This window comes from Pipistrellus kuhlii, unplaced genomic scaffold, assembly GCF_014108245.1.
Source record: "Pipistrellus kuhlii isolate mPipKuh1 unplaced genomic scaffold, mPipKuh1.p scaffold_m20_p_1, whole genome shotgun sequence".
Taxonomy (NCBI): domain Eukaryota; kingdom Metazoa; phylum Chordata; class Mammalia; order Chiroptera; family Vespertilionidae; genus Pipistrellus; species Pipistrellus kuhlii.
The window spans coordinates 62,154,729-62,179,774 of NW_023425404.1; the positions used below are offsets into that span (position 1 = coordinate 62,154,729).

Sequence of the window (25,046 nt, forward strand, 5' to 3'; positions counted from 1 at the left end):
CAGTCAGCTCTCTTGAACCTTTGGTCTGCCTCTGGCCCCCAGAGGGCGATGTTACACAGGTAAGAGGTTTATTTTTGTTGAAAATCATCACCATGCACTTAGCCCCTCCTCCCTGCAGCTGGCTGTGGTGTCCTCACTGATGTCTGAGTAGATAGGAACTTGTAAGGCGAATAAGAGGCCAGAGAAGATCCAAGTTCATTAAAAGGAAGCCTTGTCAAGGCAAGGAGCTTAGCCAACTTAGCCTCCGAAGGCTCAGTGACCTCAGCTCTTGTTTTACCTGCTTCGGACCTGCAGCCCTTGCACTGCTCAGCCATGGTCCTGCTACTCATCCCTGTGCTTGAGGTGATTTTTGCCCTGAGTAAGTAACATTCCATGCCCTTTGCTGTTTGCACAAAGTGAGCATGTTCTTAGTGGAAACTGAATAGAGACACCTTTTCTTCGGGGCCAAGTCTACCCTGCTTTTACTCACACAGCATTGATGTTTCAGGAGGAACCGGAGCACAGTCAGCCAGCCAGCCTGATGGCCATGTCCCTGTCTCTGAAGGAGCCCTGCTAGAGCTGAGATGCAAATATACATATTCTGGTTCACCATATCTCTTCTGGTACCGGCAATACCCCAACCAAGGACTCCAGTTTCTCCTCAATTACTACGGAGGGAACCCCCTGGTTAAAGGCATAAACGGTTTTGAAGCTGAATTTAGGAAGAATGAAACCTCCTTCAACCTGAAGAAACGCTCAGCCCACTGGAGCGACTCTGCTGTGTACTTCTGTGCTGTGAGTGACACAGTGACTGAGACTGCAGGGGGAGCTGAGCACAAACCTCCTGAGACACTCGGACTTTCTGTGACTCAAGAACTCAGCCTTGTGCTGCCTGGGGAGTTCTCAAGAAGGTTTTTTTGTTTGTTTCTTTTTGTTTCTGTGAAAGCAAAAGGGAAGGGTAGGTGGAGTTTGGGGAGTGCTTCAACATCAATGCTGTGCTACATTCAGATCACATTTGAACTAGATGGAGGTCTTCTAATCAATTTTTCCAGGAGGGACATACCCTTCCCCAACTTCCCACCCTACTCCCACACTGACAAAAGTCCATCATAATGTGTCATAGTTTGTAAGTGAAAAATGCAACAGCATTTTTATAAAAACACACACATTTCTAGCATTTATTATTCATAACTTTCACTGACTCAGGTGTTAATCAATATGTCGGAATTGGAAGTACTTGATTATAATGTTAGCTGACAAGCTGTTCTGTATAAATTCTCCATAAGGGCAACCTATAGAGCATCTATTCTTAATTAGATTCTCAACCTAGATTTGATGCTTAACTTCTAGCACATACATAATATCTTACTGTGCAATGTTTATATGTTTTAAAGTAAATTTGACACTATAATACCTTGATTTCTAATCTTGTATTACACAAAACCAATGAACAAATTGAACATAATTCTTTTTGTAACAAGAACATTTTATTTATTTTATTTCTATATTTTATTTCATTATTATTTTTAAATTTATTGATTGATATTTTTGAGAGAGAGAGAGAGAGAGAGAGAGAGAGAGAGAGAGAGAGAGAGAGAAAGGCAGATGATAGAGGGATCACAGACCCCTTGAGAGCTACAGCAAATGTTTCATTATAAGTTCTCTACATGGTCACAGTGGGGCATTCTCTCCCTAGATACTGATATTAAGTTTACCTCTTACATACAATATCATCAGTTGTCAATTAGTTATTGTAGATCAATCTCAAAAATGTGTCCAAACAAAGTATCATTACCTACATTGATTTTTAAAATAGTAACTGTATTTATTCTGTCCAGTAGTACCTGGAAAAATACTTTTGAAATAAAATACAATATAGCACAACATAAAAAAGCACTTGTTTCCTTGGCCCAGAGGGACTCTCCAGGTTTAAGTCCCATCTCTTCACCTCCTTTGCCACCCCCTCAACCCCCACATGTGTGTGTCATCACATAACTATGCACAGTTCTTTAAATGTATGATACTGGTACATGACATGCAATCGCTGGTCTTTCTGCTTCTAATGTATTTCCTCCCCTGGACTCCTACTATATCAATTAGGGTCCAATAAAGAGAAATATACAGTAGTTTTAACAAGGAGAGTTTAATATAAGCACTTAAAAACGACTAATAAAGAATTAATTATTGAGTTAAAAAAATAACTCTAAAGAATATGCAAATAGCTTATGAAGGGAGAAACTATCGTCTCTAGGACTAAGCCAAAGTTCCAAAGTACCATAACAACACATTGAAACATGTACCCTCTTCTCCTACCAAAGCTTCAGACATCTCTGAAGGGGAGTGCATGGTGCTAGCCTGCTGGTTGGTGAGAGGTGGCAGAGGAAAAGGCTGGAAAACAGGGAAACACCTATCAGGGTTCCAATAAAATTTACAGAAAGCTGGTAAAGGGGTGCTTCTTAACTGTCCTGGGGTGTTTGTGAAACAAGGAAGACAAATCCATACACAAGTATATGTGTCTATTTCAGTAGGGACAAATTCAGGCATCTCTATCATGGAAGATTTCTGATGGAATCAATATATCACCAGGTGTCTGGGCAGGCCCTCTAAGGAATATGCCCATATCAGGAGCTCAGCATTAGTTTCTGTAATTGTTGGATTAGGCCCTCAGAAGCAGCATTAGCTAGGTCAAACTTGATAAGGGGAAATCAATGCTTTTGAGTTTATGTATGACTTCCATTGCTTCTAATAAGGCCACTTTGTTCATGGGATCATTGAGCAAACATTGGAGTGGAAAAAGCTGCTAATATATCCATAGAGTTTATCAGATTGTCCATTATTAAGAGTTTCCACTCCAGTGGTCTTCCCCTGGTATAGTCTGCGCCCAGAAAATTCTTTCCTAAATTTCCTTGTCACTAATCTTCAAATCCTGTTCTTTCCAAGTATCTTACCACCCAGTAAAATCATTAGTTGCCGCTCATAAATCAATGTAGATCAGTACTTCTGGCCATTTCTCTAAATAATGTAGATAACAAGTGTATCCCCTGATATTGTTGTGGCAGACGATTTTCTTTCACCAATGTCCTTTAGTGGGGCTATGGGTGTTAGTTTTGTGTTGTTTCAGTAAATGTGCCAGACCACATGTACAGTTGGGTTTATTGTTTTCTTCCTTATTTAAGTGAATGTAAAGAATGCCTTAGGAAGGTTTAGACATGGATTAAAGGAGAGCAGACAATACAAGAGAAGCTGATCTCAAAAAAATCTGTGGCACCTACTCATGTGACCTACCTATACTTTCTGGGTCTGCCTGAGCCTAATCTTTTAGGTATCATTTCCACTTAATGATAGGTTGCTGCTGGGCTTGACCAATATCATGGCTAAGTATGTCAGACAATACTTGGTTCATGATGGGAGTTCAGGCTTTATGGTCACCTCTGTTTCCTAAGCTAGATATTTAGACTTCACCAAAGTCAATTAGCCAGCCAGAAGCTGTTTTTCAAAGAATAGTTATTTGAAGAAATGGGCCTGTATTCCTCTAAACACTAGAGGACAATGCTGTGAATCAACTATTGGTGATTTCCAAATTCTTCATCCTATTTACTATGGAAAATCAAACATCAGTGTAGAATTTGTTGAATGATAAGACCAAAGCAGCAAAGTGGATGGCACTGAAGTCCAAACTTGCTGTAGTCTCCTCTTGCTCTCACCCCCATTCAAATCTAGCCGCTCTATAGGTGACTCTGTAAATAGGTCAAAGTAATACTCACCCACATGGAGTGTCTGTTGCTTCCAAAATCCAAAAAGGCCTCTCCAGTGCTGTGCCTCCTTTTCTGTGGTAGGTGGGGTGAGGTGCAGCTGCATGTCTTTCACCTCGAAGGGGATAGCTCAGTATTCTTTGGACCTTTGAAACCCCGGGAACTTCACTGAGATGATAAGTCTTTGAATTGCTTTAGGGTTTACTATTACAGCTGGTGATTGCTCATTTTCCTATGTTCAAGTGGCGTCTTCTATTTTAAGCATCTCAGGACTTCTAGAGAGCTGTACCTTTCCCTCCATGTCTGACAACTGTACAATGCATTTATTTTTACCTTGGCACCTATCATAGGGCAGTCAACTTTGGGTTGCCTCCTCTCCCTATTGGGCTAAATGTTCCAGAGAAGAGCCCTTGTGTTCTATCTGGTTTTGACCTAACTTTCTAACACAGAGCTCAGCACACATATATACTCAGTAAAGGAATATTACACAAGTTCATGTAAGAACAAATATAAAAACTCTTTTCCTTGAGACAACCATCATACTTAGTACTTTATGTGTACTTCTTATTTTATTGCACAGAATATTAAAATGATATATACACAGGGGTCAAAATTTAATAATTTTGTTTTATTCATCTTGGATGTTCTTAACTCAACTTCTTTTTTTTTTTTTTTTTTTTTTTTTTTTGCAAGTATGTGGTAGTGATAAGTACATATAATGACGACTAGCACATTTCAGTGTCATCAATTTTACTGGTGTTAAGATGTCAGTAATTTCATTTTCTCCATCAATGTACATGTAAACACAGTGGAAAATCCAAATAATATATGTCATGAATTTATGATACATTTATGAATCCTATATATAAAGAGTATAATTCTTAGAATTTCAGATAGAAAGGAAAAAAGCTACCTCTCTAGTATTCTTGGATTCAGACCCTTCCTTTGTATGACTTTGTATATTTTATTCAGTTCCCTTCTGGCCTGATGGGTTTCTGTTGAGAAATCAGTCACTAGTCTGATGGGGGATCCTTTGTAGGTAACTTTCTTCTCTTTCTGGCCACTTTTAAAATTCTTACTTTGTGGTTGTTGTTCGCCAATTTAAATATAATGTGCCTTGGGGTTGTTCTTTTGGGGTTCATTTTGCTTTGGACTCTGTGAGCTTCTTGGATTTTTGTGTGTTTTTTCTTCCCTATATCAGGGAAATTTTGTGTCATTTTTTTCCTTCAAACTTGTTTTCTGTTCATTGCTCAATTTCCTCTCCTATTAGAAACTATTTTGCAGATGTTGTTTCCTTACATGATGTTCCAAAGGAATTTCCTCATGCTTTTTAATTTTTTTTTGTAAAAGCTTCTCTACAAGGGTATTTTTCCTACATTGACTTATAGCTCATTGATGTGGTCTTCTGCTTCTTTTAGTCTACTCTTGATGCTTTCTATTCTTTATATTAGCAATTTCATTTTTTCTTAGTTATTCTTCATTTACTCTTGGTTCTAACACATACTTTCAAATTTATCTTCCATTCTTTTCAACCACCTTTTGATCATTTCTCTGAATTTTTCTTTGACAGGTTGCTAGTTTCAATTTTACTTCCTTTTCTGTTGATGCCTGTTTTTTTTGTTTCGTTTTGTTTTGTTTTCAATATGTGGGCTGTTACTTTGGCTCCCCAGTATCTCACTTCTCCAAGTGTATGTTTTTGTAGTTTCTCGCTCCTGTATTGATTTAATGACACAAAATTCAACACAACCAGGTAGAATGCATATGGCATGTAATAGAAATGTATTCATGACTTAATAACTGCAAATAAAGGCGACCACGAGGGAAATGTGAATTAGTGAATAAGTGAGAAAAAAGAAGAGAGAAAAAAAGAGCACAAAAATGAAATTTGAATAAAGAACAAAAAGTAACGGGAAAAATAAAGAGAATAATAAAGAAGAGGGGAACAAACTACATATATGGGGAGAAAACTGGAATTGAACAGTCACTAATACCAACAAAAGCCAGCAACAAGTACCTGGAGCTGAAGGCAAACTAGAAACAAAAACTAATATTACGTTGGGCGAGGGAAAATAAAAAGCAAAAAAACAAAAACAAAAATAAACAAACAAACAAAAAACAAAAAAACACCAAAAAACACAAACAAAAAGGAACAAGCAAAAGAATCTCACAAACAAGCATAAAAATAATATAATAAACAATCAAGCAAACAACAACAAAGAGAGGAAAGTTACTGGATAGTAAAGAAATAGAAGAGAGGGGTATATGTACTTGCAGCAGGGGATTGGAATATAAGTATGAAATTTTAAGAGTGATAAAGTGAAAGGGAAAATCTAAGGCTGGAACAGGGTAAGAGAAAAAGGACAACAAAAGGGGGAAAATGAGGAAGAGTGTTGGCACAAAAGGAAAGTACAAAGAGTAAAAGGATGCTAAAGGAAAGATGAAAATAGAATGTAGAACACTAATCCCAAATTAAATAAAGAGAAAATAAAATGACACTTTTAAAAAAGGCATAAAAGTAGTAGTAATAATACTGATGGAAAATAAAAATGTAATAATTAAAAAGATAAAATCAAGTGAGGAAAAAAGAAAATAGTTTCTTACGTAAAATGTTTTTAAAAAATAAAAATGTGCAGCAGTGAAGGTCATTCACTTCCTCTACTTTTCTGTTTGGTTCACCTGTATCCTAGTCAGGACAGTATTGAGGTTGCCTGAGTTCCACTGCTCCTCAATGTTGTCAGTGCTGAGTTTTATACAGGCAGTACATCTCTATTTCTTGTATTCCTTTCTTTGTGTTTACACAGGAGTCTAATTGTAATTCAACCTCTGGGTGGCAGTGTTTTGGGATTGATACCTCCGGGTCTATAGGTTCTCTTTAGCTGGTGTTTAGAATTTGTTTTCCCTGTGGCACTTAATACTTGTGGGAATGGGTTGCCCAAGAGCTGGTTCTCTAATGGTTATTCCCAGCTTTGATCCCCAGTTTCCAAGAAAACAGATTTCCCCTGCAGTGTCTTTGGGTGCTCCCAATTGGGTGAACCTATGTAATGTGTTTAGTAATCAGAAGAAAGGATTTAAAGAAGAAAAAAAAAGAGCCAAGAAAAGAGCCAGAGTAAGTGTGCAAATTCCAGAGCATTGTATGTAAGTCTGTGCAGTCTTTTTTCCCCCCTTGGGTCTAAGCAGCTGTCACACTTTCAAAATACTTAAGGTGTCCTTTTGTGTACAGATCTAAATGGGTTGTTTTTAGAGTTCCTTCTGGTAGCAGCTGTGAGGGCCCACTTCCACATTCAGGGATCATGCCAGCCCCAAGGGCCGCGGATTTTTCTGGGTGGAGACTTCCCCAGGTTTCCCAGCTCCCATGGTTCACGAGTTTCTCTCTTCTACCAGGACCATAAGCCTCAGCTTATCCCAGGCGAAATCTGACCTTCTGTGAGGGAGGGTAGAGTTCCTCAGAATTCGCAGGCTTGCGCCATTTGGGGATCCATATTCTCAGGTTCACAGCTGTTAGGTGGGTGCCATAGTTATAGATTCTCTGGGCTTTTCACTCTTTCCCATAAAATCCACTTCCCCCTTCAAGATGACCTGGTCTCTGCATCTTAGCCAGTCTTTCTGGGTGGGAACCCAGCAGTAGAGGGGTCTGTGTGCTCAGGGAATCCCTGTCCAGTAGTCCCCCACAGTCTCCTGAAATATAACTGTCCCTCAACTCACCAACAAACACTCCCGTGGGACCACACACTCTCCCTTTGTTTTCTCATCACACACTATCTTGCAGTCTGCCTTCTCTTTGGCAGCCATAAGTTTATTCCCACATGTGTTTGTGTTTTTTTTTAATTCGCAGTTATTCATTTTTGAAATAGCATATCCCACTATGTCTCCCAACTGTTGAATTTGCTGCCTAGAAACCCTCCTGAAAATATCACAGCCTCCACAGCCCAACTCACCTCTACAATCCTAATTGAAAATCCATCTTAATCCCTTGCTCCCCAGCCCACTGACACACCCATCACTTTCCAATGAAGTCCTTGACAGGGGTCTTATCTCAGAAATTGGCTACTAGGATCTCCATTTGCACCCTAACCAGTTTGGCTCAATGGATAGAGCGTTGACCTGCAGATTGAAAGTTCCCAGGTTCAATTCTGGTCAAGGGCATGTACCTTGGTTGTGGGCACATCCCCAGTGGGAGGTGTGCAGGAAGCAGCTGATCAATGTTTCTCTATCATTGATGTTTCTAACTATCCCTTTTCCTTCCTCTCTGTAAAAATACAATAAAATATATTTTTTAAAAATAAGGTCTCCATTTGCTTTATTTATTTACTTTTTAGAATATATTTTTACTGATTTCAGAGTGGAAGGGAGAGAGAGATAGAAACATCAATTATGAGAGAGAATCATTGATAGGCTGCTCCCTGCACACTCCCTTGTAGTCCAGGCATGTGCCCTGACTGGAAATTTAACTGGACCTCCTGCTTCATAGGTAGATGTTCAACCACCTAGCCACACTGGCTGGGCCCCATTTGCTTTTTAACTAAAGAAAAAGTTCTTAGTATGACCTACAAAAATTTGAATAATTTAGGATCTTGATACTTTCCAACTTCATTCTACAAACATGCTCCTAATCTCCCCTCTCTCTCTCTCTCTCTCTCTCTCTCTCTCTTTAATAACATTAGTATTATTTTATTAAAAATACCCTGTTCTGCCCTAGCTGTTTTGGTTTAGTGGATAAAGTGCTGGACTGTAGACTGGAAGGTCCCATGTTTGATTCCAGTAAGGGGCACATGCTCAGGTTGCAAACTAGATACCCAGTGGGGGATGTGCAGGAGGCAGCCGATCAATGATTCTCTTATTATTGATGTTTCTATATCTCTTTCTCCTTCTTCCTTCCTCTCTTAAATCAATAAAAAAATATTTTTTAAAAGTACCCTGTTCTTTTTATATGACTCTTTTATAAGATACTAGAGGCCTGGTGCATGAAAAAAATCATGCACTGGAGGGAGGTGGGGTTCCCTCAGCCTGGCCTGCCCCCTCTCCAGGAGCTCTCAGGGGCAGGAGACAACCTGGCAATCAGGGGAAGGTGACACCCCCATCACACCTTTGCTGCTGCCACTGCTGACAGCGCAAGCCTCTGCTGGCTCTGGTTAGCTGAGCCTCAGGTGGCCCTAGGAGACTGGGCAGCTGCCATCTCAGGCTTGTTTGCACCTCGGGCCCATTCTGGGCATCCGGGGGGCTGACGGGACTGGGGAACTCCGGACCACGCGTGTGGTACAGCCAGAACCACCTGGGGGTGGACCCAGCAGTGCCACGTGCCTGTTGCCCTGGCGGGGCTAAGGAGACTGGGCACCACCATCTTGTGACTGTGGGTGCCCTCATCTTTGAGGGCTGGGCAGTCAATTAGCACATTCTCTCTTTATTAAATAGGATTGTTGATAATACTTGATATGAACAGACTTTAGATGCTGGGACTAGGGAGACTTAAGCAAGCCCTATTGCCCTGAATGTTAAAGAGGAGACTGAGGAACTGCACACTGTCTCAACCTCATACACCACTGTGAAGCCTGCAGAAAGTGTTTGGTGCTTCTTTCCTGGAGCTCTACCTCTCACCACAGGCAGGATTTCCCTTCTATGACTACAATTTAAACTCCACTCCAAGGTAAATGTCAAATTCAAAACAGACTGCAGGTCAGAGGAGGAACCAGGAGAGGGCGCTGCTGCCCTTAAGTGGTGGTCTGACACACCTCTTCCATCCCTGAACACACATTTTTATAGCCTGTGACATGAACTTGCAGGGCAGTTTGTCTTGCTTAACACCTGAGCCAACACTATTCCCATAACGGATCAGAGAGTAGAGAGACAGCCCTCTCTGCTTCAGTATTACCAACCAAGGCTGCTGCTGCTTCTCTGTCAGCCATGCTGTCTCCCTCCTGCTTGGGACTTGTGATCTTGTTGATATTGAGTAAGTAATCTTTATTCAAGAGGTTGAAGATGTTCTATTCCTTGGTTTTAGGATAATTTTTAATCCCTACCAAACTGGAGATTATCCCTCTTCATTTGCCAATGTAACAAAACCTTTACTTTTTTTTTTTTTTTTTAGGGGGGACCAATGGAGACTCAGTGAACCAGACAGAAGGCTCTGTTACCCTCATAGAGGGGGCATTTTTAACCCTGAAATGCAGTTACAAAACTATCTATTCAGATATTCTTTTCTGGTATGTTCAATATCAAAACAAAGAGCCTGTTCTCCTCCTGAAAAGCTCATCGGATAACCAGGAGGTGAGGAACAGAGGTTTTTGGGCCAAGCTTGTGAAGACAGACAGAACTTTCCACCTGAAGAAATCTTCAGTGCAAGTGTCAGACTCGGCTGTGTACTACTGCACTCTGGGAGACACAGTGAGGGAGGCTGCAGGGGGAGCTGAGCACAAACCCAAAGGGCTCACATGGGGCTGAAGGGGACCAGCCGGGTTATTCTAGGAGCCACATTGACCCTCAGTGTCTGTTATCAGGAAACATACAGGTATTTGCCATTGAAACGAAGACTGTTTTCCAACTGCAAACAAAAATACCTGTTGTGGCGAATATGTCAACTCACAGTATGTAGGGCACAGCATTTTCTGTTCTTCCACAGAGTATATCTCATTTTACCCAGTTAGTAAATATACATATGATGTTAACATGATGTGGAAGTTTCATTGATTTTATGTGATTTTTTAAAGTACATAATAATTTATGCCAAACCAAAGAACTACAATGGCAAGTTTCTCATTATCTATATTAGTGGCTCCGTGCATGAATTCATACACGTTGAAAGGAAATTAATTAGAAATATTTTAATATTGCTATTTGCCCTTTTTGTATAATAGAAGTGTCAACCAAATTTACAATCAACAATGACAGTTCAAAACACATGTGTACCATTGGTGCCAGCAAGAGCTTTATATGTATCGTGCATTCGCTGATTTAGCTAAACTTTTTCCAGACCAGTGAAGGTAATTGTTAACAACACAGCAGTAAATATCAACACAAAGCAGATTATTATTGTAGATTACTCAGGGAGAATAAAGGGTAAAATGTTTAATTGCAGGAGTGTTTGACTATATTCTGCGCAGTGAGAAAACCTGAAGTCATTTCCAAGGTCCATCATTTCTTACTTATTTTCAGTTGGGTCAAGTTTCTAAACGTTCTAAATCTCCAATTTTCTGCTAATGAAAAGAAAATAGAATTTTCTTTTCATTAGCAGAAAGTCTCCAAGTCTCCTATCTATCAATTCCATGACTTCTGTGAGGATCAAATGAGATGAGGCATGGAAAAATGCTTCACAGACATTTGGTAAAAGTATAAAATGTTTCCACCTGGCTATAAAGCAAGTCTTGTTCCTGGGCTGAAGAAACTGCAAGGAGGCTGGTCACAAGGGAGATGAAGCCAGGCGTTGCTACATGATGTCATTACCCAGTCAGTAGGGCACTTAGCATATTAGCCTTTTATATATAGATTACAGGACAATGCTGCAGGTCAATTGTTGGTGTTTTCCAAATTCTTCATCCTATTTACTATGGAAAATCAAACATCAGTGTAGAATTTGTTGAATGATAAAACCAAAGTGGCAAAGTGGATGGCACTGAAGTCCAAACTGGCTGTAGTTTCCTCTTGCTCTCATCCCCATTCAACTCTGGCCGCTCTATAGGTGACTCTGTAAATAAGTAAAAGCAACACCCACCCACATGGAGTGTCTGTTGCTTCCAAAATCTTAAAAGGCCTCTCCAGTGCTGTGCCTCCTTTTCTGTGGTAGGTGGGGTGATGTGCAGCTGCATGTCTTTCACCTCGAAGGGGATAGCTCAGTATTCTTTGGACCTTTGAAACCCCGGGAACTTCACTGAGATGATAAGTCTTTGAATTGTTTTAGGGTTTACTATTACAGCTGGTGATTGCTCATTTTCCTATGTGCAAGTGGCTTCTTCTATTTTAAGCATCTCAGGACTTCTAGAGCTGTACCTTTCCCTCCATTTCTTATAAGTGTACAATGTATTTATTTTTCCCTTGACAGCTATCATAGGGCAGTCAACTTTGGGTTGCCTCCTCTCCCTATTGGGTTAAATGTTCCAGAGAAGAGCCCTTGTGTTCTATCTGGTTTTGACCTAACTTTCTAACACAGAGCTCAGCACACATATATACTCAGAAAAGGAATATTAAATGAGTCTATGTAAGAACAAATGTAAAAACTAACAATTCTTTTCCTTGAGACAATCATCATACTTATTATACCACAGATGTCCTTGATGTGTATTTCCTATTTCATCGACAGAATATTAAAATAATGTATACACAGCGGTCAAAATTTAATAATTTTGTTTTATTTATCATGGATGTTCTCAATTCAATTTTTGTTTTTTCTTTTGCAAGTGTGTGGTAATGATAAGTACATACATGACTACTAGCACATTTCAGTGTCATCAATTTTACTTTTGTTAAGATGTCAGTAATTTCATTTACTCCATCAATGTACATGCCAACACAGTGAAAAATCTAAATAATATATGTCATGAATTTATGATACATTTATGAATTCTGTATATAAAAAGCATAATTCTTAGAATTTCAGATAGAAAGGAAAAAAAAGTTACCTCTCCAGATTATGTTTTTTTTTTAAAGGCTGTATAAGAGAAAATTCTTTTTTCTTTTCTAGTTAGTGTTGTGTTAAATTTAAAAATTGTATTCCAGCAGTACAAACTTTATAATTTACATTTTCCCAATAATATTGATTAACATTAATTCCTATGAATTTGTAAAATATACATTTCCTCTTTATTTTAGATTTCCTATAAATTTTTTTTATTTTCCTTAATTTGCTTAAATTTCTTTTTAGACATTGAATTTTTTTGGCCTTATAAATAGAATCTTTGTTTTATATTATGCAGTTATTGTTAGGATATTGTTTAATGACTATGAGTAATACCTTTTTTTAAAAAAATAAATCTTTATTGCCCAATTGTTTCTCCATTTTTCCCCCATAGCTCCCTTCCACCCAGTTCCCACCCCACCCTCTGCCCTTAACTCCTCCCCCATTGTTCTCATTCATAGATGTACAATTTTAATCCAATCTCTTCCTGCTCCCCCATACCCCTTTCCCCCTGATAATTATCAATCCACTCCATTTCTTTGCCTCTGATTCTATTATATTCAACAGTTTATTCTGTTCGTCAGATTTTTAATTCACTTTATTTTTAGATTTATTTGTTGATATATATATGTATTTGTTGATCATAATGTTTATCTTTCTTCTTCCTCTTCTCAAAGAATACCTTTCAGTATTTCATATAATACTGGTTTGGTGGTGATGAACTCGTTTAGCTTTTTCTTACCTGTGAACTCCTTATCTGCTCTTCAATTCTGAATGATAGCTTTGCTGGGTAGAGTAATCTTGGTTGTAGGTTCTCGCTATTCATCACTTTGAATATTTCTTGCCACTCCCTTCTGGCCTGCATAGTTTCTGTTGAGAAATCAGCTGATAGTTGTATGGGTGCTCCCTTATAGGTAACCAACTGCTTTTCTCTTGCTGCTTGTAAGATCCTCTTTTTGTCTTTTGTCCTCAGAATTTTAATTATGATGTGTCTTGGTGTGGTCCTCTTTGGATTCCTCAATTTTTGGCTTCTGTGCGCTTCCTGTACTTGTAAGTCTATTTCTTTCACCAGGTGGGAGAAGTTTTGTGTCATTATTTCTTCAAATAGGTTTTCAGTATCTTGCTCTCTCTCTTCTTCTGGCACCCACATAATTCTGATGTTGGTACACTTGAAGTTGTCCCAAAGTCTCCTTACACTATCTTCAACTTTCTGGATTATCTTTTCTTCTTGCTTCTCCAGAGGAGTGTTCTTTGGCTCTTTGTATTCCAAATCTTTGACCTGATTCTTGTGTTCCTCCATTCTGCTGTTGGATCTCTGCATAATATTTTCCATTTCAGTCAGTTTATCTCTTTTTTCAGTGTCTTTTTTCTGCTACATGTCTTTTACTTCCTTAGTTAAGTTTATTCTAGGTATCCTAATTTTTTTGGTACAATGGTAAATGGGATTGCTTTTTTAGTCTCTGTTTCTGTAAATTCATTATTGGTGTATAGAAATGTCATAGATTTATTGGCATTAATTTTGTATCCTGTTACCTTGCACAATTCATTTATTAAGTCTAATAATTTTTTGATAAAGTCTTTGGGGTTTTCTATGTACAGTATCATGTCATCTGCAAATAAGGATAGTTTTACTTCTTCTTTTCCATTTTGGATGCCTTTTATTTCTTCTTCTTGTCTGATCCCAATGGCTAGTACTTCCAGAACTATGTTGAACAGAAGTGGAGAGAGTGGTTATCCTTGTCTTGTTCCTGTTCTTAGAGGAAATGGTTTTAGTTTTTGCCCATTGAGTATGATGTTGGCTGTATATTTGTCATGTATGGCTTTTATTATGTTGAGGTATAATCCTTCTATTCCCACCTTGCTGAGAGTTTTTATCAAGAAAGGGTGTTGGATTTTGTCAAATGCTTTTTCTGCATCAATTGATATGACTATGTGATTTTTATTTCTCTGTTTATGTGATGTATCACATTTATTGATTTGTGAATATTGTACCATCCTTGCATCCCTGGGATAAATCCTACCTGGTCATGGTGTATGATCTTTCTGATGAACTGCTGGATTTGATTTGCTAGAATTTTGTTGACGATTTTGGCATCTATGTTCATGAGGGATATTGGCCTGTAATTCTCTTTCATTGTATTGTCTTTATCTGTTTTTGATATTAGGATGATGCTGACTTCATAGAAGGAGTTTGGAAGTGTTCCTTCCTCTTGAATTTTCTGGAATAGTCTGAGGAGGATAGGTTTTAGTTCTTCCTTGAATGTTTGGTAAAACTTCCATGTGAAGCTGTCTGGCCCTGGGCTTTTGTTTTCTGGAAGCTTTTTGATGACTGCTTCAATTTCTTCCATAGTTATCAGCCTATTAAGATTCTTAGAATCCTCCTGAGTAAGTTTTAGAAAGTTGTGTTTTTCTAGGAATGTGTCCATTTTCTTCATGTTGTCTAGTTTGTTGAATAGACTTGTTCATAGTATTTTTTTTTTTTAACAATCCTTTGTATTTCTGTGGGGTCTGTTGTTATTTCACCTCTTTCATTTTTTATACTGTTTATTTGGATCCTCTCTCTTTGCTTCTTGGTGAGCCTGGATAGAGGTTCATCAATCTTGTTTATCCCTTTGAAGAACCGAAGAACCAGCTCTTTTTTTTTTTTTTTTTTTTTTTTTTTTTTTTGTCTGTATGTCATTTATTTCTGCTCTGATCTTTATTATCACTCTGTGCTTTTCTTGTTACTCCCTCTCTAATTATTTGAGTTGTAGAGTTAGATGATTTACTATCATTTTTTCTTGTTTTTTTGAGGTAGGCCTATAGAGCTATAAACTTCCCTCTTAGGACTGCTTTCATTTTGTCCCATAGATTTTGGTTTGCTGTGTTTTTGTTGTCATTAGTTTCCAGGATGTTTTTAATTTTTTATTTAATCTCATTGGTAACACAGTCATTATTTAATAGCATGCTAATCAGCTTCCAAGTGTTTGAGATCTTTGGATAGCTTTTATTGTAGTTTATTTTTAATTTTATGCCATTATGGTCTGAGAAGATGCTTGGTATGATTTCAATCTTCTTGAATTTGGGGAGACTTTGTTTGTGACCCAATATGTGGTCTATTTTTGAAAATGTTCCATGAGCACTTGAGAAGAACATATATTTTGTGGCTTTGGGGTGAAATGTTCTGAAGATGTCAGTTAAGTCCATCTGATCTAGTGAGTCATTTAGGATTGCTGTTTCTTTGCTGATTTTTTTTGTCTAGAGGATTTATCCAGTGATGTCAGTGGTGTATTGAAGTCCCTTACTATGATTATATTGTTGTCAATCTCTCCCTTGATGTCTTCCAGGAGTTTTGTAATGTATTTGGGTGCTCCTGCATTGGGTGCATATATGTTTATCAGGGTTATATCCTGTTGTTGTATCAATCCCTTTAGTATTATGAAGTGGCTTTCCTTATCTCTTGTATGGCCTTCACATTGAGGTCTATTTTGTCCAATATAAGTATTGCTATCTCAGCTTTTTTTTTTTTTTCATTTCCATTTGTTTGAAAGATATTTTCCCATCCCTTCACTTTCAGTCTGTGTGACTCCCTTGTTCTGAGGTCTCTTATAGACAGCATATATATGGGTCGTGCTTTTTTTTTTTTTTTTTTTTTTTTTTCCATTCAGCCATGCGATGTCTTTTGATTGGAGCATTTAGTCCATTTACTTTTAAATTTATTATTGAAAGGTACTTGCTTGTAGTCATTTCAGTTTTTGTGCCTGTGTTCTTTCTTACCTTTTTTTTTCCTTCTTTTTAGAGCATTCTCTTTAACATTTCTTGTATTGCTGGTTTGGTGGTGAAAAACTCCCTTAGCCTATTTTTGTCTGTGAAGCTCTTGATTTACCCTTCAATTTTGATTGATAGTCTTGATGGATAGAGTATTCTTGGATTCAGTCCTTTGCTTTGCAATACTTTGTATACCTATTTCCATTCCCTTGTGGCTTGATGTGTTTCTGTTGAGAAATTATTTGATAATCTGATGGGGATCCTTTGTAGGTAACTCTCTGTCTCTCTTTTTCAGTCTTTAAGATTCTCTTTTTGTCATTAATATTTGCCATTGAAATTATGACATGTCTTGGTGCGGGTCTTTTGGGATTGATCATGCTTAGGACTCTCTGTACTTGTGTAACTTTTTTCTTCCCCATATCCAGGAAGTTTTCTGTCATTATTTCTTCAAATAGATTTTCTAACCCTTGCTGCTCTTCTTGTCCTTCTGGCAACCCTATTATATGTATGTTACTTTGTTTCATCTTGTCCAAAAGCTCCCATAGGCTCTCCTCCTGCTTTTTAATTTTTTTTCTCTAGTTGCTTTTCAGATTGAGCTTGTTTTTTTTTTTACCTTATCTTCTAACTCATTAATTCAATCCTCTGATTCTTCTAGTCTACTGTTGAAACTTTCCATGGTGTTTTTTATTATAGCTATATCACTTTTCATTTCTTCCTGATTCTTACATAGGTTGTTGATTTTCTCATCCACCCAATGTATGAATTCCATGACCATTACTCTAAATCCTTTTTCAGTCATGTTGCATACTTCAATTTCACTTCTTGGTGAGTCCTCATTTTCTTTCCTCTGGGGATTATGTCATCTCCCCATTCTGACTATCATCAAAAGGTTCAGACTTCGAGTTGTGTGGACCTGGGCTACGTGCATTGGGAGGTTTGCACCACCCGAGTATCGCTGAAGTGCTGCAATACTATGAAATGTGGTTACGGTGTGTTGGTTGGGACCAGACTGGCCCAGAGTCAGTGTTACCAGTGCTCAGTGTGGTCTCTTGTGCCCACTTAGAATCAGGGACCCCACCTGCACCTCGCTGTTGGTATGTGCTAAAAATCAGAGTCCCCTAGCATGTGCCAGGAGTCAGAGTTGCCCTGTCTCTGCACCAAAAATCTAGTATCAGAATCTCTGTTGCTTCGTGCTGCCTATCGCTGAAAATCAGGGCCCTGTGTGCACATGCACCAAGAATTGGAATCACTGGCTTTTAGTGTGAATGCACTGGGAGTCAGGGATCCCAGGCGCACGCAAGAAGAAACAGAATCAAGTCCGTGGTGCTCAGTGCTGCCTCGTGCCTGCCTGGAGAATTGGGGTCCTGGTCAGCTTGGGGGACTGGGATGCACAGTAGCACTGTGTCAGTAGGAGGTTTGCTCCTGTGCTGCAGAAAGCAGACTTCCGAGTGCAGAATCAAAGTCAGGTGGCACTGCCTACCTGCGTGGGCTTCAGGTTTGGTCACCAGATTGCGCTGCAGGGAGCAGATTCCAGGTATCCTAGGGTGTGCAGGCTCAAATTCCTATAGTGGCACTGTGGCCCATGCGAGGGGCAGGTCTAGCAGTTACTATGACACTGCCTGCAAGCCTGCAAAGAGGAGGATAGGCTTCTTGACTCACAGAAATCTGTGACTGGGATGTCTGGATTCTTATTGTCTGTTGGTCTGTAGCAGAGGACGCAGTTCTCTGTCCCTGTGACTGCAGGGTCCTGGTTTGTGTCTGAGACCAGACTGGATGGTGCTGAGGCCAGGATCCTAGTCTCAAGCAGTTCTGTTTTTCAAGATGGTGTGGTCTCTGTGCCTGCACTGTCTGCCCAGAAGTGTCTGAGTTGTGCTTGGGGCTCCACCTCTAAGACTGCCCTGTTTGGCAGCCCCTTGGAACCTGCAGAATTTAACTGTCCCTAGCTCTCTCTCTCTCTCTCTCTCTCTCTCTCTCTCTCTCTCTCTCTCTCTCTCTCTCACACACACACACACACACACACACACACACACCCCACATCTACACACTCCTCTTTCGCTCGCTTCTTCACTCTCTCACACTCTCTTCCTCCCTACCTTCCTGCTGGTCATCATCCTCAAGTCCTCAAACTTCATTTTAAAGGTGAACAGTATAGATACCAGAATTTGAATCTGACTTTGTCATTTACTAGTTGTGTGATTTCCAAGCATAGATTTCTATAATTGTGAGAGATATATGTTCTCTACTACCGCTGAAACAGTTTTTTGAAAGTGGGTCATTTATTATAACATATATAACAGTCTTCCATCCATTTATTCTTGCCCCTAGTAAGAGAAATACATGTGGAATATAGTTTTCTTCATACAATTTGATGCTACTGAAAATACATTCCTCTTAACAGACCTCCTATTCAGTGTTTTGTGTATAAAAAGTAGTGTGTGTCCTTCAGCCAAGCCTGCACCCTCTCCAATCTGGAACACCTCAAGGGCCTAAATGGGCAGTCAGACATCCCTATCACAATCCAGGACTGCTGGCTCCCAGCTCCTCACCTACCTGCCTGATTACCAACCACTTCTGCCTGCCAGCCTAATCATCCCCTAACCACTCCCCTGCTAGCCTGATTGATGCTTCACTGCTCCCCTGCCAGTCTGATTGCCCCTAAGTGCCCTCGCCTGCCAGCCTAGTCACCCCTAACTGCCCTCCCCTGTGGGCCTGGTCACCCCCAACTTCCCACCCCTGCAGGCCTAGTTGCCTACAATTGCCCTTCCTTGCAGGCCTGATCACCCACAACTGCCTTTCCCTGCTGGTCATCTTATGGTGGCTATCTTTGACCACATGGGAGCAGCCATCTTATATGTTGAAGTGATGGTCAATTTGCATATTACTCTTTTATTAGGATTCTTCAGATAGTTTTTGCACACCAGCTATGAAGTAAGGGACTGCATATTTTCAGAAATTGCATACTGAGACTCATAAGATTAAGTTCCTGATCTCAAGGGCACCAAATCTAGTTTGAAAAACAGGAGAAAGATGATTCTAAAATACAGCCATGACAGTGATGGTATGTATACAAGTAAAATGGGAAAACAGATGGGCACTAACTCAGCCTAAAGAGTGTGCTTTCACAAAAAGGTGGTGTGTCCATTGCCTCTGAAAGAATGAATAGAAGTTACTTAGGCAAAGTCAGAGGAGGGAAGAGAGAATATTCTAAGCAGAGAGGCTCATGCCCTGGTTCCAAGGGACCTGGGGTGACTATGTCAAGAAGAGAACTTAGAACGTGCTTTTTTCAACTCTCAGTAAACCCTAAGATTCTAAAACTAGCTTACCACTTTAATACTGGATGTGAACAAGCATTAGATGCTGGGACTAGGGAGACTTAAGCAAGCCCTATTGCCCTGAATGCTAAAGAGGAGACTGAGGAACTGCACACTGTCTCAACCTCATACACCACTGTGAAGCCTGCAGAAGGTGTTTGGTGCTTCCTTCTTGGAGCTCTACCTCTCACCACAGGCAGGATTTCCCTTCTATGACTACAATTTAAACTCCACTCCAAGGTAAATGTCAAATTCAAAGCAGACTGCAGGTCAGAGGAGGAACCAGGAGAGGGCGCTGCTGCCCTTAAGTGGTGGTCTGACACACCTCTTCCATCCCTGAACACACATTTTTACAGCCTGTGACATGAACTTGCAGGGCAGTTTGTCTTGCTTAACACCTGAGCCAAGACTATTCCAATAAGGGATCAGAGAGTAGAGAGACAGCCCTCTCAGCTTCAGTATTACCAACCAAGGCTGCTGCTGCTTCTCTGTCAGCCATGCTGTCTCCCTCCTGCCTGGGACTTGTGATCTTATCAATATTAAGTAAGTAACATTTATTCAAGAGGTTGAAGATGTTCTATTCCTTAGTTTTAGGACAACCTAATTTCTACCAAACTGGAAGCTATCCCTCTTCACTTGCCAATGTAACAAAACCTTTATTATTATTATTTTTTTTTTTTTTAGGGGGAACCAGTGGAGGCTCAGTGAACCAGACAGAAGACCCTGTTACCCTCGTAGAGGGGGCATTTTTGACACTGAAATGCACTTACAAGACTACCTACTCAGATTTTCTTTTCTGGTATGTTCAATATCAAAACAAAGAGCCTGTTCTCCTCTTGAAAAGCTCATCAGATAACCGGGAGGTGAGCAACAGAGGTTTTCAGGCCAGGCTTGTGAAGACAGACAGCACTTTCCACCTGAAGAAATCTTCAGTGCAAGTGTCAGACTCGGCTGTGTACTACTGCACTCTGGGAGACACAGTGAGGGAGGCTGCAGGGGGAGCTGAGTACAAACCCAGAGGGTTCACATGGGGTTTAAGGGGACCAGCCTGGTTATTGTAGGAGCCACATTGAACCTCAGTGTCTGTTATCATGAAGCATACAGGTATTTGTCAGGAAAATAAAGACAATGTTTTCAAAATACAAACAAAATCCTTGAAATGGCAAATATGTCTACTCATTGAGCATGATTACCAAGTTAGCAAATACAGGTATGATGTCAAAATGATGTGGAAGTTTCATTGATTTTCTGTGATTTTTCTAAGTACATTAATAATTTATGCCAAAGTAAAGTACTCTCAGGCAAGTTTTTCATTATAAAATAAAAAGTTTTAATTCTACTTTAGTGTGAGCAGAGTTTGTTTTAGTGGGTTCAATAATTTCTAGAGTTTCTGTGGTAAGCCACCTGGTGAAACAGAGCACAGATAAAAAGACTGTGGAACATCTGGCTAATGTGCCTTAGTAGTTGAGCATGGACCCATGAACCAGAAGACCGAGGTTCAATTCTGGTCAAGGCACATGCCTGGAATGTGGGCTCAATCCCCATTAGGGCGTGCTTTCTCATCATTGAAGTTTCTATCTCTTTCTCCCTCTCTCTCTGAAATCAATAAAAACATATTTTAAAAAAGACTGTGAGGCTATTCCCACCTCTGATCTTAACAATATTGATTTATAAAGAACAATTACATTTAAAATTTTGGTGCATCTTGCTTTATGTTCTCATGAACATATATCTAGAGAGGCAAAGCACAAGTCCCAATGTTTAAGGCTACAAAATGACTACTGGCTATGATGCAATAGACAAATGCCAATGGATACTTTTAATAGGATTTCTATTGTGTGTTTTTTATAATGCTCTTGTTACAAATTTGTACAGCCTAAGGATTTTTTCCTATCCCAATTTTTACATAATTAGTATGGATGGTTTGAAAGAACAAGATGATTTTTAGAAATGTATGTATGGAGTTATAACAGAAATCCCTGTACTTAGGCACTTAGTAGAATGTAGAATTTTCTGAATTGTTGTTTACACACACACACACACACACACACACACACACACAGAGAGAGAGAGAGAGAGAGAGAGAGAGAGAGAGAGAGAGAGAGAGAGAGAGTAAATGTTTTACCTTTGCTGTTACTCAACATGGCACACACATGACACATTTTGTGATTCAGGAGGCATGATTTGAAATCATTCATTAACAACAAAATATTTCTCATGTAAATATTTTGGATTCCATGCAAAGTAGAAACAAAGGCTGAGACTAAAAGTTTTGCTTTCCTGTGAGAAAGTTAAAACATCATGATTATTTTTTACATTGCTTCTCTTAGAAGAGAGAACGAGACATAAATAAGATTAAAAGATACATAACCACATTATCCATTGTATTCACCATAGTTCATAATAAATTGTATTCTATAAAAGTCCCACATTTTCCATCAAAGAGAAATGAACTGAACAGGATTCCATTTTCCCACTGTTTATTTCCAGTCCTATAACTTAAAAGTAGACAAAATAGGTCTAGCTCAGGAGGCCAGCATTTCTCACCTAACAGGAAGCATGTGATATAACAGGTAGTAAACTTGTGCTATATATGCTAATTCTATTTCCTGCAGGGTGGCAGAGCATCGCACAGCCCAGGATCTCTGCCTGTACCTCTTGAGCACAGTGTAAAGAATTTGAGATAGAATATAGGACATTTCATTCAAGAGAAGACCTGCCAATATGCTGATTGCCAGTGTGCTGAAGGCAGTCATAGCCTCCATCTGTCTTGGTAAGGATGGCCACAGACACAGTGCTCAAGCTCCTCTCAATCCTAAAGGTTGTGGGAGAAGCAAATCGTTGTCTGAAGAGGTTTAAAAGGAGGACAATGGGCAATGGAACCAGAGTGCTGGGTCCTAAGCCACTTCATCCCTTTTACACTCACGGTTACGGCCTGTTTCTTTTCTCTTTCTTGCAGGATCCAGCATGACCAAGAAAGTAACTCAAGCCCAGCCTGCAATTTCTGTGGTGGTGAAGGAGGCTGTAGCCTTGAACTGTGTATATGAAGTTGGCAGATACAATTATTATTTATTCTGGTACAAACAACCATCCAGTGGGAAAATGACTTTCCTTATTTGCCAGGAGTCTTATAATGAGCAAAATACCACTGAGGGTCGATATTCTCTGACCTTCCAGAAATCAGCCAGTTCCATCAACCTCACCATCACAGACACAGCTTGGGGACTCAGCGGTGTATTTCTGTGCTTTGAGAGATGCCACAGTGATTTGGGTGCCTGTGGGGGGCCCACAGAATCATCAACATGAAATAGAGGCCCTGGGGAGGGACTCCGTCACAGACAGGATGAAGCAGATGTGGGAGTAGGCAAGGAAACCTTCTTTCAACTCATATAGAATGTGTAGATATATATTTTAATATCATCCATTAAAAGCAAAGGGACCTCCTTTGCTTTAGAATAGATTAAGATAGAAAATATAGCACATTAAATATTTTTAAAAAGGGCAACAAGAAAATATAATCTTTTGTTGGTTTTATTGAGATGAGAAAATGATGTAGTTATCTTTAGACCAAATAGGTAACTCCACTGATGTGTAGTTAAACCTTCAGGATCAATACACTTATGAATTAATTATCATGTCAAATGCTTTGATCCACTTGTAATAAAAAATGCCTTTCGCCGAAACTGGTTTGGCTCAGTGGATAGAGCGGTGGTCTGTGGACTGAAAGGTCTCAGGTTCGATTAAGGTCAAAGGCATGTACTTTGGTTGTGGGCACATCCCCAGTGCAGGAGACATCTGGTAGATGTATCTCTCTCATCGATGTTTCTAGCTCGATATCCCTCTCCCTTCCTCTCTGTGAAAAATCAATAAAATATATATTTTTAAAAATGCCTTTCATTGGTTTTTCTAAAAAAAAAAAAATAGTATCATTACTCAATGAAGTAGAATAAATTATTATTTAATTTGGATTTCCTTCTATTATCCTACTAACAACTTCTTGCACAAAAGAATAGATTTGAAATGTCCCTCAAATTACCTTTCCTCTAGAAAGAAGGTCTGTATGCTGGGAAGGGGCCATGAGACCATATTTCAAGGCCTGGCCTGGTGCCAGCACTGACAACTCTGGGGCATAACTTATGGCCTTTCTGGAATGGGAGTAGTCTAATTTTCCTTATTATTTAAGCAAGCGTTTACAGAAGTCAAAATAGCAGAGTTAAAATTTCCAACAGCAGTTTTTAGGTAAGACTGATGCTTCACTACGTCATCACTATCCTCCCTCTTCAGGTGTTCCCGGAAATTCCTGAGGTACACCTCACACCAGAGCCTCTGTTCTTGCACCCAATATCTCAACTGTAAAATTATTACATTGCCTCTGGGCTTCAGTTTTACCTAAATAAAAAAAATGCAAAGTAACACAAATTTAAATAAATAAAACAAAAAGCTAATTTTTGTTCAATGCACTGTTCAGTTTCCTGAATCACTTATATTACTGTTCTGGACCTGATCCACTATGATTTTATTTTTTTTAAAGAGGGGATGAAGTAGACACTAAGAACATATGACATGTGATACAAATAATCTCTGAGCCTATTCCCTTATCTGTCCCTTTGGCCTGGCCCCTAGTGCAACCTGTCCATGACCTCTACTGCATCCTCTACTGCGTTAGCCCTCATTCCCACCTTCTTCCAGACAATGGGATGCAGGTCCAACAGCTTAGTGCCCCCCACATGTTGTCTTTAAAAACCCTGGCATTTGACTTCACAACAAAAGTTTCTTTTTCTTTGAAAAAGAGCGTCAGTGTCAGATTTCTTAGGAGTGAACAGTACTCTCTTCGGAGTAGGGTGGAATCCATGTTTCACACCATCATTACTCTGCAATCTCCAGTCCTCCTCAGCATATCCAAACAGAAAGAGACAAGGTTAGCTGGATGTCACTCGGTCAAATGGGCTTCCTAAAGAAGTGAAAAACATCTTTGTTGTTCACTAGATTTATAGAGAGATGAGGAAATACAGGTGGGGTTATAAATGATACAAGATTGTCCATAAGTTGATACTTGATAAAACTGCTGGCTACATGTTCTAGACTGTAATCTTTGTATGTATTTGAAATATCATTAATAAAACTAAAAATTGAGAAACACTGATGAGAAACATCGGTCAGCTGCCTCCTTCACACCCCCTACTGGGGATTGAATCTGCAACCCAGGCATGTGCCCTGATGGGGAATTGAACCTGCTCGGTGCATGAGATGACGTTCAACCACTGAACCACACCATCCAGGGCCTGTGTTTCAGTTTCTTCATGTATAAAATGTTGGTAATAGAACCTATCTCATGAAGATGAGTAAAGAATTAAATAAAAATATATGTATACACAATATATACTTTATATATAATTCTTACATAAATATACACTTGAGTGGGGATCAGACCTAAACTGGCAGTGAGACATCCCCCAAGGGGTCCCGGGTTAGAGAGAGTGCAGGCTGGGCTGAGGGTAACACCCCCACCCCCATGCACGAATTTCGTGCACAAGGCCTCTAGTCTATAATAATAAAAGCGTTGATCCTTCCAGATGAAGCTGGGGCTGAGAGGGAAGCCCAGGACCTGGGTGCCAGATGGAAACTGGGGCCGGCAGCCAGGGGAAGGAAAGCCTA

General features: G+C 39.6%; 3 gene segments (V, D, J or C); all 3 read left to right on the plus strand.

Moving 5' to 3' along the window:
- Positions 1–185: 185 nt before the first annotated feature.
- On the plus strand, positions 186–3,903 carry LOC123652730. The segment is given in 3 exon segments: positions 186–358; positions 488–890; positions 3,816–3,903. Coding segments are annotated over 3 exon segments (537 nt in total).
- Positions 3,904–9,542: 5,639 nt separating this feature from the next.
- On the plus strand, positions 9,543–10,242 carry LOC118724804. The segment is given in 2 exon segments: positions 9,543–9,675; positions 9,814–10,242. Coding segments are annotated over 2 exon segments (399 nt in total).
- An 11,785-nt stretch (positions 10,243–22,027) lies between these two features.
- LOC118724815 lies at positions 22,028–22,755 on the plus strand. The segment is given in 2 exon segments: positions 22,028–22,164; positions 22,351–22,755. Coding segments are annotated over 2 exon segments (454 nt in total).
- The last annotated feature ends 2,291 nt before the right edge of the window (positions 22,756–25,046 follow it).